This window comes from Magnolia sinica, chromosome 1 (assembly GCF_029962835.1).
Source record: "Magnolia sinica isolate HGM2019 chromosome 1, MsV1, whole genome shotgun sequence".
Lineage (NCBI taxonomy): Eukaryota > Viridiplantae > Streptophyta > Magnoliopsida > Magnoliales > Magnoliaceae > Magnolia > Magnolia sinica.
In genome coordinates, this window is record NC_080573.1 from 2,639,200 (window position 1) to 2,654,571 (window position 15,372).

General features: G+C 41.7%; 1 protein-coding gene across 1 annotated transcript; it reads left to right on the forward strand.

The window, feature by feature from the left end:
• The first annotated feature begins 8,328 nt into the window (after positions 1–8,328).
• LOC131217011 (probable LRR receptor-like serine/threonine-protein kinase At3g47570) lies at positions 8,329–13,159 on the forward strand. Its single transcript, XM_058211729.1, has 2 exons — positions 8,329–11,008; positions 12,469–13,159. The coding sequence occupies exons 1-2, from the start codon at positions 8,329–8,331 to the stop codon at positions 12,906–12,908; spliced, it is 3,120 nt and encodes a 1,039-aa protein (XP_058067712.1). The 3' UTR covers positions 12,909–13,159.
• Positions 13,160–15,372: the final 2,213 nt, after the last annotated feature.

Below are 15,372 nucleotides of genomic sequence, written 5' to 3' on the forward strand. Positions count from 1 at the left end.
TGCTCACAAACATCATGGTGGGCCCCACCGTTGAAAAGTTCATGCGGTTGTCAGCGCTCACAGGCAATCCACCTGCCTTCAAATCCACATGATGGTTGGATCAACCTGATTTTGAGCATCCTTTTACGGTGGGATGACCTTCACCAGCAGGTTACAGGTCATACACGCTCCATGGCAAGGTCACCAGCCTCGGGTTTACATTGGGAATGTAATCTTGAAGTCATGAAACGGCATTTGAGCCCGCGGCAACTCCACGAGTGACACTAGAAGGAGAGGTCTACAATAATCGCACATGGTAAAGTCATGGTCAACTTCTCTAACTGTTTGTTTGTATCGTACAAGTGGGACGCAGATTAGCCACTGACAGTGTGAGTAGCCAGATTCCCTACGCGGTTCAATAGTCGATGGTTTAGGAGCTAGTAAAATGATATCATGACTAACGACACGTGCTACAGCATCCATATATACCATGATAAACCTCCACCAGAAACCACGGGTGACAGCTCTCATATATAAGAATGCACATAATCAAGAACACCATTACATGTTTTTCAGATTTAGACCATAATAACAATCCATTTAGTTCAATACATAATGACCACTAGATCGAGGGTCCATTTTAATCGCAATCAAGCAAGTTACATCCCAACGAAACATGGAAATAGAAACATCCACAAGTAAAACCTCCCTGGAGTTGACCATGATGTTTATATGCTATCCAAACCATTCATAAGGCTTTTACCACTCAGGTCAACTGTAGGCACAAATATCATCTCGATACAATACTTCTACCACCCCTAGGCATTCAATCCCCATTGTTTCGTGTGGTATAGCCTGCATGAGTTTTTGATCTGTGTTAATTTTAGAATCTTGCTCTATTGTGATCTTGAAAAATAGATGGATGGAGTGGATTTGTCATGAACATCTTTGCAAGCTCCATATAGCTTCGGGCATTGGAATATGCATGCCTAGGTAACGGGCAATCCGCTTGAGAACCAGGTGGGCCTACTGAGATGTTTGTTAGAAATCCACCTCGTCCATCTGTTTTTTTAGACTATGTTAAGACATGGAACAAAAAATGAGACAGATTTAAAATTCAAATGGGCTGCAGCTCATGAATCAGTAAGGATTGAAAGTTCTCATTGGTAGGGCCACGAAAGTTTACAATTATACTAACTTTTTTATGCTTTCAGTTCATCCAAGTAGGAATGATCTCATGAACAGTATGGATGGCATCAAAACATCATGGTGGAGCCCAAGAAGGCTTCAACGTAACATTTCCTCGCCCACTATTTCCTGTCATGCAGGGCGCCCTGCTTAAGTTTTGGATATGCTTCATTTTTGGGCTCATTTCCTAATCTAATGTATAAAAACTTAAACGATGGATAGAATAAAATTTCCAACATATCTTCTTTTTGAAAAAACATGCACAAGGTCAAATTTGCCCAATGGATGGATTAGATTTTGCAATATGTTGTCACATGTGTGGAACAGTAATTGTACATGCATGTGTGCCTATGAAGTGATATCACCGAGGTTTGTGAGCCTCACCATGATGGTCCATCCATTTGGAGAGATCATTTTAAGACATGAGGGAAAGAATGAGGCAGATCCTTGTGGTGGAAAGGTGGTCATGGAGCTGCTCCTCAAGGTTGATTGTAATTTTTTTTTTTTTTTTTGTCTTGTGCCCTGTAACACCCGTGCCTTTGATACACGGGTGTTAACCTTGAGGACGCCGGTTATAAGGACTAAGGAAAATTAAACCAACCTAAACCTTACACGTATAGGCTGGGACTCCCAGTCAATGATAAAAGCCACCCAGAACGAGAGATGCCTAGACAAACCCAACATCAAACCAGGAGGTAAGACTCAACAAGCCCCTAGATTAGCACAGTTTTTGAACAAGTAACTAGGTTACATTGGCACAATACACCTGCTAGCAACTCTTAAAGAGTTATTTATGGCCAACCGGACGATTGGTGTACTCTAGGACCACCTTAAACCGTTGAAACCACCCACCAGACCAATCTGACCATTGGATCACAATGAATGGGCCAAATTTCGCCCCAAAAAGAACTATACAGCCCACCTGTATATCACATATGGCCCAAACTGGGCCGGGGCCCCTAAACCAGAAACCCTAAACATAAGGTCGGTATAGATCTATCACAAACATCGTCCTAGACCCCATACAAGGCACGCGTACACATTGGACTATGGTGCACGACGTGCACTGGATAAGGAGGAACGGTCAAAGGGTTGTTGACCGACCCTCTTTGTAAATTTGAGAGAAATTCTCTCCCGCCATTGCATCATTTGAAACGGATGGGTTTCAAACCCTTAAGTGAGCCACCCCGACCGTTTTCCGGGAAATCCAGACCGTCCATTTTGTCGGCGTGGTCCACCCCAACAAAATTATATAAGGCTGGGTCCCCCCGAAAACAAACGAAGGGGATTGATATTGGCCGTCCGTTTTATCATAGAAAACGGGATCCGTAGAGGGCGATCGGACCGCCGGCGTAATGGGATGAGCAGCGTCGGTTTACAACGTGCTCACGCCAGCCTGGGAGAGCTCTCTCTCTCAAACAAAAAATAACCAGACCACGAGGAATTACAAGCCGCACCTTCCATTTCAGGAAAGCAGGGACTGCAACCGACGGCCATCGAGATTTGCAGAGCAAATCTCAGCCACTGGATCTCTTCTCTCCCTGCCTATAAAAGGGAAGGTTCAGCCCTCTCAGATTTCACACAGAAAGAGAGGTGAGAAAGGAAGGAAACAGAGAGAGAAGAGAGAGAAGAAAATTGAGCGTTTTGGTGAACCTGGCACTCACTGCCCCAACTCAATCCGTGAGAAACGGACCGAGCCGAGTCAGTGTGAGCCCACGGCCACGCCACTTGAGTGGGAGAGAGAAAGAAAATAGAGGAAGAAGGAGAAGGAGGTGGGTGTGTGCGTGTCAGCCCAAGCTCGGGTCGGACCCGATTGAAAGAGGTAGAAGCTTCCCTCCATTTTTTTTAGAACTCTAAAATAAACCCAAACTATGGACCATCACACCTCAACCACACGCGTTCATGGCTGAATAACAACCATCAGCGGGGACTGCACATATAGCCAAAAGACAGGCTCTGTTTTGAAACGGAAAATAGCCTGTGATTGGAGCACCGTTTTAAGGCCGAACATGGCCTGAATTCAGGCCCGGTTTGAGGCCAAACAATGTCATGCAAATAACCCCAGCTAAGGGCTGAAACACAGTCCAGAAACGGCCTGCAAACAAGCTCCGCTTAAGCTGCAACATGCCCCAAAAATCAGGCTGAAAACCGTCCGGAAACAAGCTCTGTTCGGGCCGTTCTTTGGCTGAAGAAACGGCAGCCACCGTTCCTCCGATTGAGCGGTGATGCGGGTTGAAAAACAGCCCAGGGATGGGCCATGTTTGAGCCTAGGATCAGGGCCGGAAATGGATTCGAAATGGATGCAGCAGGAAGACCATTTCCGTTGACAGGTGGGCTGCACTGTGTTGGGCCTCACCAAATTGCAGGTGGGCCGCACCTTGCAACGACTGAAAGGGGGCTGCACCTGGGTTTCTCTCAGACCAGGTGGACCACACCACGCCACCATGGGCCCAGCACCATTGTTGGTGGGCCTCACCAAACTCCAGGTGGGTTGCTCACATGCAGGACGTGTTTTCAAAAAAAAAACAAAAAGAAAAAAAAGGAAAAAGAGAGTATAATAAATAAAATAATATTTTATTATAAAATATATGCAGATATACAACCTGTGGGGTCCACCCACGCGCAGTAACATCTAGCCGTCCATCTGTTTCCCACATGGAACAGGTGGGACCCCATTGACGTAAATAATGCATCTCTGCCGTCCAACCGTTTTTCTTTTGAATGGTACTGTTGGCTGACGTCAGCAGAATCTGTGGGGTCCACCATTATGAAATGTTGTCCAGGGGACGGTGGGCCCCTGCAGCTTGAGCTGCCTTTGACGTCAGCAAGCTGGGGTATCACCTTGAGGTACGTATTGCCTCCCAACCGTCCATCCATTTCAACAGTCCTGGACCTCCATGTTTCATCCTGACCGTCCATCAACGAACGTCATGTCCAGGCCGTCCAATGAACGTCCAGTGCTGGACGATTGACATGTATGTTGAAGGGAAAATAGATATATATTATAATAATATAATAATAAGTAAAATATAACTATATATATATATATATATATATATATATATATATATATATATATATATATATATATATATATATATACACACACACACACACATATTCTATGTGGGCCTCACCACGTGGGAGCCCACCCTGATGTTTTTGTTCACCCCACCTTGATAAGTTTATTCTAATCCAGACCATCCAAGGTCTGGACGTGGCCCACCTTACTGAACAATCCACTCTGTCCATCAATAGATGTCTCCAGACCGTCCGTCAGTGGACGTCCAGTGCTGGATCTAAACACCTAGGTCCATAGCTCAACTGACGGACTAAGAGGAGATGCCTCGTTTCCAAACACTTGAGGTCCTGGTGTCGATCCCTAGCAGGGTGGCTAACATGGAGCGTATGTACTGCCATGGGTGACGTCAATGGCACCTGAACCTTTCGTTAGATGCGCCCCCGTGATGTTCATAGATGACCGAAATACCAAAATACTTTCCGGTCACTATAACTTCTGTGGGCCACACACGTGGACTCCACCCTGATGTATGTGGTTCATCCAAACTGTTCATTTATGCAGTAGACCCCACCATAGTATAAGTGTTTTATCTACACTCCTTAGGCAGTGGATTCCAACCTAACGTAAGTATTTACTTACACCGACCATGTGGCTGTGGGCCATACCTTTGATGTATGTGTTCTTCATCCACACCGTCCAGCCCTATGGACGGGTGGGGCCCACCTCACGATGTGTTGCATACCCACACCACCCATGAGACTTCACTGTGATATATCTATTAATCCAAGCCGTGGAAATACCTGACAATTATAAATTGTAATTTTAGGAGATTCCTTAAGTGACCCCGGGCTACAGGAAGACTTGGACCGAGTTCGTAAACACTACCATACAAGTGATGACTTTCCCCTTGGGCTTTCCGTTTCCAAGCTAGATAAACATAGTTTGTGCTAGATTGCCATCATTAGTTTAAGGTCGTTGTGTTCATTACAAATATCAAATTGCGATACCATACGATAGGCTCACATGCTAGCTAACCCTTGAAAAATGATTACTATTCACATGTCTTGGCAATACATTGTCGATAATCATTATTTAAAATTCTGATGCATCCCCGCATGTTTTATTTAAAGTCATATGTTGTTTAACCTGATTGCTTCTTTATATAATCTCATAATGTTACACGTGGAAGATTCCATAATGGTATGCAAGCTATACTTGGGATGTAATTAGACAAAATGGGTGGGAAAGTAGGACCCTCGAACTAGGGTCATTTGCGATCAAGGGATCTCATTAAAACATCTTAAGGTGGATAACCTCATGAGCCGAAGATGATGGTCATGGGACATTATGCTCGAGCTGTCGGCCTACGCGGGGTGACGAGTCCCCCATAGTGACCTTTGAGTTACTTAAATTGCTTGATTGTAACTGAATTAATAACGGTTAGCTAATCATGCATTCATAACATATTGGCGATGATGGATGGCTAATTTTGGATGCTGTAACACATGCCCTAAAGTTGTTGGGGTATCGTTTCGCTAGCTCCCAGACTATCGACTATCGACCCCTATTCCGACTGGATGATCATTCCCAGGTCGATGATTACATGGGTGACGAGCCCAAGTCCGACTGGATATGCATCCCCAGGTCGATGTGCATTCATACATTCATGCATCTTATAAGACTGTATATTGCCTGTTTTAGATTATTGCTTTATTTTCCTTTAAACTATGTTTGCTAAGGTGGCAATGTGTAATCTTGAGAGAAATTCACACTGAGTTGGCTACTCATTCATCAACTATCCAACCATACAGAATATACAGGGACGGATGTAGAGAATGACGATGCTGGCCTTGATGGCGCGACCGTAGAGCTCAAGGAAGAGTACTATGAGGGCAAGCCGCAACAAGAAGCAGCGGCGTATTTTGGGTCTAATCAGTAGTTTAATATTTTAATTTCAGTGGTTTAGTATTTTGGAACTTATAGAATTTTGTAACTAAGACCCCCAGCTGGGTGGGTCAAATATTTGGGCTCATATAATTATCTATGCTTTATTTTGCTATCGCACTCTGAGTTTGCATTTTCGCTGATTCTCTGATTTATAAACTTCCGGATTTCTGAAACGAGTCTCGTACTCGGGTTTTAAAAATCGGAGCGTTACATGCCTGAATATATTAAACAATTTGCGAGTGGTCGCAATTCTCAATCTTCTACTGTTGAGTTGGATGTATCTGTCTATTTAGATACTTTGGGGGTCAAAAGTTGTTCAGTCGGAGTATTTGGATATATGTATTTCTCTTTTTAAAATTTTACTTCGATCTCCCGTCCCTCAAACATAAGGGTGTACATTGAGCCGATCCGAGTTGAGCTTGCCTCAGCTTGACTCGGCTCAGCCACTAGCTGACCTCAGCTCGAACTCGACTCAGCTCGGTCCTCGAGCTTGACTGGCTAGCTCGGCTCGGTTTAGTCAACAGCTTGGGCCAGTTCAGGCCGAGTTCGAGTCGAGTTTGCCTATGTGGCATTTCCACAAACGCTTAGACTGCATCTTCAAAATCCCATTGTCGGTAAAACAACATCAAATTTTTTTTCAGGTATTTTATCAAATACCTTCCAAGCAACATAAAAATTTAGAAAAAGGGTATTTGTTTCATAAAAAAGTTTCCTATTGTGTGGACCATTTTAGTTTTGGATCCACCTTATTTTTGATAAAATATCTTAAAATGTGATTAAAAAACGGATGGATGAGTTGGATTTCTCACAAATAGTGTAGTGGGCTCCACCCAAAATCCTTGCATAGGAACCTTTTTTTTGGGGCCCCATAAGTATCGGATTTGCCTCATTTTTAGGCTCATTGTATAAAATAAGCTTGCAAAATAGATGAATAATTTGAATACAATACATACGCGTTATTCTCAATAGTTTCAAATGATAGTGGGTAGTGTATTACAAATATAGCATGAAATAACAGTAACAGGGGAAATATATAATAATTACGTTTTTTTAATCCCGTCCCATACGCCAAACACGCCAAACACGCCCGACTGCTTGATTTTGTAAGTCAATGGTAAACGCGGTATGAATGCTAAATAATTATTTCCTCGTGCACTCTTTTTGGTGCTTATTTTTTTGAGGACGCGGATTTCCTGCGAAAACCTTTCGCAGGAAGTTCCTGCGCTGGGAACGCACGTGGGGCCCACTGGGATGTTTGTGAGAAATCTGCACCGTCCATACATTTTGTGAGTTCATTTTAAGACTTGAGGCCAAAGATGAATCGTATCCAATTCTCAAGTGCTCCGAAAACGTGATAATTAAACGTCCACAGTTGAAATATTCGTGGGGCCACGGAAGTTTTGAATCTTGATAATATTTGTGTTATCAGTTCATCCCAGTAGAAATGATGTTATTAACGGTATGGATGGCATGTAAACCTCATTGTCGAAGCCGGGGAGGTTTCAACGGTAGGAATTTTCCTAAATACTTTTTCTTTTAGTACAGACCACTTGAATCTTGGATCCTATCCAATTTTGATATAATCTCCTAAAATTAGCTCACAAAATAGATGGACGGATTGGATTCCCAACAAACATTACGGTGGACCCCATCTGCATTCCCAGCGCAGGAACTTCCTGCGAAAGGCTTTCGCAGGAAATCCGCGTCCTTAGATTATACCTCAAATTGTTGTGTTAAAACAGATAGACAGAACAGATATTTCATATCCATCACCAATAGGTTCAAAAATTTAAACTATCACTTTTAAACCGATTTTCAAGGCAGAAATTCACCGCGATTTTCAAATGGGTGAAACGGTAATAATTATCCATTTACACGAGCGTTCAAAAATTAAACAGGTCATTAGAGTAAACGGTTGTTTGACATGGTATCATAGCTACGAATCCCCCCAAATGAACGGTGCCAAAGAAAAATTCCTCGTAGAAAATAGGGGCCGTAGGTCTGTCAACAGGCTGGACCTAGGGTAGGTCTCTGTACGGATTTTAAAATCATTAGGTCCCGGCCTTCGACCCATTCAAAATTCCATCGACACCGCTAGTTGGCTGGGCAAGTCATCAATGAGGCCTGGTCTGTAGATAAAAGGAGAATCGATCCACTCTCTATTTGTCATTCCTGCATTTACGAACTCGATCATGGAGCTACCGCCAATGAGCGTAAGAGCGTTTTGGTCTTTCCTTTTCCACACGATCCTTCTCTCTTCCGTGGAAGTATCATGGTTGTTGGGATCTGCTGCGAATTTCTCCAACGAAACCGATCGGCTTGCGTTGCTCGACTTCAAACATCTGATAACCGACGACCCTCACCGTTCCATGAGATCATGGAACCATACTCTCCACTTCTGTCAGTGGCAAGGAGTCACATGCGGTCGCCAGCATCCTCAAAGGGTCACTGCCTTGAACCTAACTGGCCAGAACTTGGTGGGCACCATATCTCCCTTCATAGCAAACCTCACCTTCCTCAGGGGAATCCTTCTTAAAGACAACAACTTTCATGGCGCGATTCCTCAGCAGATAGGTCAGTTGTTCCGCTTGCGGTTTATTAGTCTGGTCAATAACTCATTCACTGGAGAAATTCCAGCAAATCTGACCCACTGTGCACAACTCCAAGTCCTTCGTCTTTCCAGAAATCGACTCACAGGGAAGATTCCAACTGAGCTTGGCTCTCTATTGAAGCTCATGGAATTAAGACTTGGTACGAATAATATTATAGGAAGCATCCCACCTTCACTTGGAAACCTTTCGTCTCTCTTTGTTTTTTATCTCTCACAAAATAGTATGGAGGGCAGTATACCAGATGAACTTCATCGATTGGTTAACTTAAACTCTCTTCTCATAAGTCAAAATGAACTGTCAGGTACAATTCCACCAAGCCTATACAATCTCTCATCTCTTTATGTTTTGGACGTGGGAGTGAACAGATTGCATGGAAACCTCCCACCCAACTTAGGCCTCACTCTTCCTAATCTCCGAAACCTTTATGCCCCAGTAAACCATTTCACAGGACCCATACCAATGTCATTACCCAATGCTTCTGGACTCGTATTTATGGACTTTGGTGGCAATAGTTTTAGCGGATCTGTGCCTCTGAATTTTGGAAGTCTCAAGGGTCTCTCCTACTTGGGTTTGTGGGGAAATGAGCTTGGAATTGGGAAAGCACGTGACTTGGGTTTTCTCGATTCTTTGACCAATTGCAGTAGCTTGCGAGGTCTGGGAATAGACACAAATCATCTCAGTGGTGAGTTGCCAGACTCCATTGCTAATCTTTCAACTCAACTGACGATACTATCTTTTGGAAGAAACAGGATATTTGGAAGCATCCCATCTGGAATTCAGAATCTTGTCAACTTAACAGTGTTGGCTATGGAAGATAACTTGTTAACAGGTACGATTCCTGTTGGTGTTGTGAAGCTTAAAAAGGTGGGAATACTTTCCTTTGGTAGAAATGAATTATCAGGGCAAATTCCGTCTTCCTTAGATAACATCACCAGATTATACTTACTCAGTTTATCTGGAAACAATCTATCGGGGAGCATACCTTCAACTCTTGGTAATTGCAAAAACTTGCAATTCATGTACCTAGGAAATAATAACTTCAACGGTAGCTTACCGAAACAAGTTTTCAGCATTATATCTCTGATTGAAGTCCAAGCTCAAAACAATTTTTTAACTGATATGCCATATGAAGCCGGTGACTTGAAAGCTCTTGGAAGATTGGATGTTTCTAATAATAAATTTTCGGGAAAAATTCCAAGCTGGCTAGGCAATTGTCTCAGCCTAGAGTATCTCCGGTTGGATGGGAACTTCTTTCAAGGATCAATTCCTCCAGCATTTAGTACTCTAAGAGGCCTTCAATATCTGGATCTTTCACGCAACAACTTGTCTGGAAAGATTCCACAGTACCTGGAGAACCTTTCAGCTTTGAATTATCTAAATCTATCTTTCAATAATTTTGAGGGTGAATTACCAAAACAAGGGGTCTTCAGAAATGCCAGTGAAGTTTCAGTGCTCGGAAATAGTAAGCTTTGTGGGGGCGTTCCAGAATTACAATTGCCTCCATGCCGTAGCCAAGCTTTCAAGAAACGTGGGATGTCTCTTGCTTCAAAAGTGAAAATCTCAATAATTGTCGCTGTCCTGTGTCTTATTTCATTATCATGTTTCCTTACCAGTCTTTATTGGGTAAGAAAGTCAAGAAGAAAATCTTCTGCTGTGCCTTCTGCGGAGGATCCTTTCATGAACCTGTCTTATGCAGAGCTCTTTAAAGCAACAGATGGGTTCTCTTCTTCAAATCTGATTGGCACGGGAAGTTTTGGTTCTGTGTATAAAGGAATGCTAGATCGAGATGGAACTCTTATCGCCGTCAAAGTGCTCAACCTTCTGCAACAAGGAGCTCTGGGGAGCTTCATGGCTGAATGCGAAGCCTTGAGAAACATTAAGCATCGGAATCTTATTAAAGTCTTAACTTGTTGCTCGAGCACTGATTTTAAGGGAAACGACTTCAAGGCTTTAGTTTTTGAGTACATGCACAATGGAAGTCTAGAGAAGTGGTTGCACAAAGATGAGCATGACCAATTGAGAAGGAATTTAAATTTCATCGAAAGGCTAAATATAGCTATTGATGTAGCTCTTGTATTGGATTATCTACATCACCATTGCCAGACACCAATCGTTCATCGTGATTTAAAACCGAGTAACATTCTTCTTGATAATGACATGATTGCTCATGTGAGTGACTTCGGGTTAGCGAGGTTCATATCTGAAGTTGCTCAATCCAGCTCGGTTGGCATAAAGGGATCTATTGGCTACATTGCTCCAGGTATTCATCTATTTCCTTTTATTATTATTTCACAAAGAAAGTGGAGACCAAAAATCAAGTGGATCTAATTAATTAGTAAGTGGATCATGCCATAGAAAACAATGATACACGCACGCGCGCACACACACACACACACATTTATGTGAGGTGCACTTAATGGTTGGATCAACCTAATTTTCGGAGTTCCCTTTTTTTTTTGGGGTGGATGGCCATGCTAGACAGGGGAGGTGTCATGTAAAAGCTTTTGAGGATGGGAAGTTGTCAACCATTTCCAAATGGTTTTCTAGCCCCACACATGCTTACTTTGGCATGTGGAACAGGTAGCTCTTAGCATGAACCATATGCAAAAGTAGGCCTATCAAATCATTCGAGCAGTTTTAAGAGGCATGCTAAATATACTCATTCAAATGACATATTTCGCCTCCCGTATGAGTGGACTGCCTGCACATCTTATACCTGGGGAGCATTCCACATTCACATCTCCCACGAAGTTACCTTGTTAGCACTATTTTGCCTGTGGGTCGAACTTCTAATTTGTAATATATAGTTATAAGGCTTCAACTGGAATGGATATCAATTAACATAGTGAATATATATTTATTTAGATAAGCAATGTTCACATAGGATGTTGCATGTCAACTTTCACATGCCATGCTTTCTTTTCTATTTAAAAAGTTTCATGCATTCTCATACCTGTATCATTTGTGTGGAAAGAGCCATGATCCTCTGTTCCTGTGAAACAGAAATTTCTAATTCCCTGCATTTTGATTGGACCAAGTCATCGCTAATGAAATCATCACTGCTACATTAAAGAGCCGTGAGCCCATATCAAAATGAAGGTCCAATGACCTGATGCCTAACTGAACCCAATTTATCCAAATCCAGGTCATAAAAAAAGTCCTTAAAGGACCCACACCCAGCAAGATTCAAAACTTGATGGCATCAAAATCTCATTGATTTTAAAGATCTAGATATACAAAGTGGTACTCACTGGCACCCCACATGAATAACACCATAATAAGGTATAGGAATGAAGAATTCTTTTCTGATAATGCCTTTAGTTAAGATGTGAAATCATAACAATAACTTGTATATATATATATATATATATATATATATATATATATATATATATATATATATATATATATATATATATATATATATATATATATATATATATATATATATATATATATATATATATGTAAAACTGGGGTATTGAGTTCTTTCATTTGAGTAGTAGAGCCTTGTTCAATGTAGAACATCTTTGCAAGGACTTACAAGTTCACAAAATAGCAATTGATGTTAGCAATTTAGATATTAAAAAAAAATGCCAATTACTTGGTTGAATAGTATATTTCTTATCACTCTCATCTGTCTCTCTCAAAATTCAACCTTTGATATTATTCATATATGAATGATCACTTACATTCCAATATGAGATGTATGAATTACAGAGTATGCGATGGGCGGTAAAGCATCTACACAAGGAGATGTTTACAGCTATGGAATCCTTATATTGGAGATGATCACTGGGAAGGGACCAACTAATGACATGTTTACGGATAATCTAAGCCTTCATCAGTTTGCTAAGTTGGCTTTGCCTGAACAGCTACTGGAGATTGTAGATCCATTTCTCTTGGAAGAAACCAAAGTTACTCAAGACAGCAGAAATGATATCAATACAAAAGATAGAATGCAGGACTGCTTGATTTCAATGGTCAAAATTGGTGTGTTGTGTTCTTCAGAATCTCCGAGAGAACGAATGGGGATGAAAGATGTTGTCAATAAAATGCACGCAATCAAGGACTTATATCTCGGGGCCAGGATTCACCGAGACATACAAGTTAGGTCGGGATTATCAGGTGAAGGTCCATCTTATCTCAGTCATTACTGAGATGTTATTGGTAGTTATATTAAGAAAAACTTCAAAATAAAAAGTGTTCGTTTGATACTTTTTTTAACAAGCTCTTGATCTTTCTTCTTCTTTTTTTTTTAGACTCTTGGCCTAGGAGTGCGCTTGTATTGATGGTGAATATATGACTATGCTTTTCTTTTTCTTTGTTTTATTTCATGTTCAGCTAACATGAATGTACCAAGTCAAAGACATCATCTTATTACAATAAAAATACTATCGGGTCATTGAGATGTTTAATAGCTAAAGCATTTTATTCAACCCTTCGCAAAATGCCATCACATTCCAATGGAAGTGCTTCAGCAATTGGAGTAGCAACTGGAGAGTAACCTGAAGAAGTATTCATGAGTCCCATTAAAAAATTATGTTGTTTTGCCTGATGAATTGAAACATTGCTCTACTTCAAATATCCAAATATAGATAGACCACCAACAAGATGGTTTGAATCTGTTTTTGGAGTGTAGCAGTGTTGCCTGGCTTCTTTGGTGTGGTGCAATAGACAGTCTAGTCCTGGTTTTTTACCAAAAAAGGAGCTGGTGTGCTGTGGTTTGTTTGGATGGGTGCTTTTTGGTTTGTTGAATGGCAAGCTAGAGCTGGTGATATGTTCCAATGAGGCTGCAGAAGCTTTGCATTTGCTGAGAATGTATAAGCTTCTGTTGCGGTTTCTTGGCAGCCATCTCAGGCCATCCATTTTGGGTTTTTCTGCTATGTAGCTCTCAGGGTGTTCTGAGGGTAACTCAGTACCGTCTTATCGTACTGAGTAAACTCAGTTGGGCCCACCTTGAATGTATGTGGTCTATCCACGCCATGCATCCGTTTTTCGATCTAATTTAAGGGGTTGATCTCAAAATTGAAGCATATTCAAAGATCAAGTGGATCATACCACTGTAAACAGTGGGGATAATGATTTCCACCGTTGAAACCTTTCTAGACCCCACGGTGATGTTTATTTGTCATCAAACCTGTTCATAAGATCATGCATACATGGATGATGGGAAAAGACAAATATAAGCTTGATCCAAAACTTTTGTAGCCCCCAAGAATTTTTCAACGGTGGATGTTCAATTCAATTGTTTCCTGTGGTGTGGTCCATTTGAAAATTGGATACTTCTCATTTTTTATCTCAGGACCTAATTTTATCTGTTAAAATGGATGTACAGAGCAGATAAAATACATAAATCATGGTGTACCTCACAGAGTTTACTCAGTTGGCCAACCGTGGTGAGTTACTCACTACGCAATCCGCTTCCCATCACACGGTTCACACCAGTTCCTGCCAAAGGATGTTGGGTGGGGCCACCGATATGTTTGCGAGAATTCCACCAGTCTATCCATTTTTTGAGCTCATTTTAGGACATACAATGAAAATGAGTTGTATCCAATACTTAAATGGACCACACAAGAGGAAATAGTGGAAATTCAGTGAGCACCGATGAAGCATTCTTATGGCATAAAAGTTTTGTATCATTTTATCTTTTTTGTGTTTTCACTCAGTCCCATTGGGAGTGACATTATAAACGGTTTGGATATAAACATAAAGGTGGAGCTCAAGGGGGTTTAAACAGTAAGAATTTCTTTCCCTGATTTTACCTATCGTGTTACCCTTTTAATTTTGTAATTTCTACTCAATAGTGCATATTGCTTGCTCTGTGGCATGGGTTTTTTTTTTTTTTTCATAAAGATTTTTCTATATGAAAATTGGATTGTTCTTGTTTTTGTTTAGTTGTGCAATTGTGAGTACTTTGCTTGATTCAACTATGTGTTCAAGGAGTGAAAATAATATGGAGTTAGTGGAATTTTGCTCAAGAATACTATGTGTTATAGGAAGATCCGAGCCCATTAAAGGTCCGGGGATCAGCATCTTCTTAATCCGATCAGACGTGAGAATACCCTAAATAACGAAAGAGAACGGCATTCGGGCCGAGCTTTTGATCAGACATGATAAGCTTCAACCAATGAAGCGACAACCTAAATCAAGGCTCCGAGCCGAGGCTCATCCTCGTCCTCATCCTTATCAAGAAGAGGGATATCCGAGCCGAGGCTCGTCCTCGTCCTCATCCTTATCAAGAAGAGGGACATCTGAGCCAAGGCTCATCCTCGCCCTCATCTTCATCTCCATTCGAAGAAGGATATCCCAAATCAAGGCTAGGGCGGAATGTGGGTGCTTCACGTGCCAAACTAAACTAGGAAACTACCTTAAGAGGACATAGCTGATTGTCTCGCCCGCAGATATGCTCGATGTGTCACACGATCTCCGGATTATGGGCCATATCTCCACGATTCCAGTATCCCGCTGATGGAGTAAATCACGGCGAGATTGACGGGCATGATCTGCCCAATCCACATGTATAAATATCAGGGGACCCCATTGCTACAGGTATGCAACATCTAACATCCTCTCTCTGCAACCAACTTAGACCCAGATTCCCTTGACCTGACTTAGGCA

Coding starts and splice junctions, on each gene's coding strand:
- LOC131217011 (XM_058211729.1), top strand. CDS start 8,329: ATGGAGCTACCGCCAATGAGCGTAAGAGCGTTTTGGTCTTTCCTTTTC. Junction 11,009..12,468: donor TATTGGCTACATTGCTCCAG/GTATTCATCTAT, acceptor TATGAATTACAG/AGTATGCGATGGGCGGTAAA.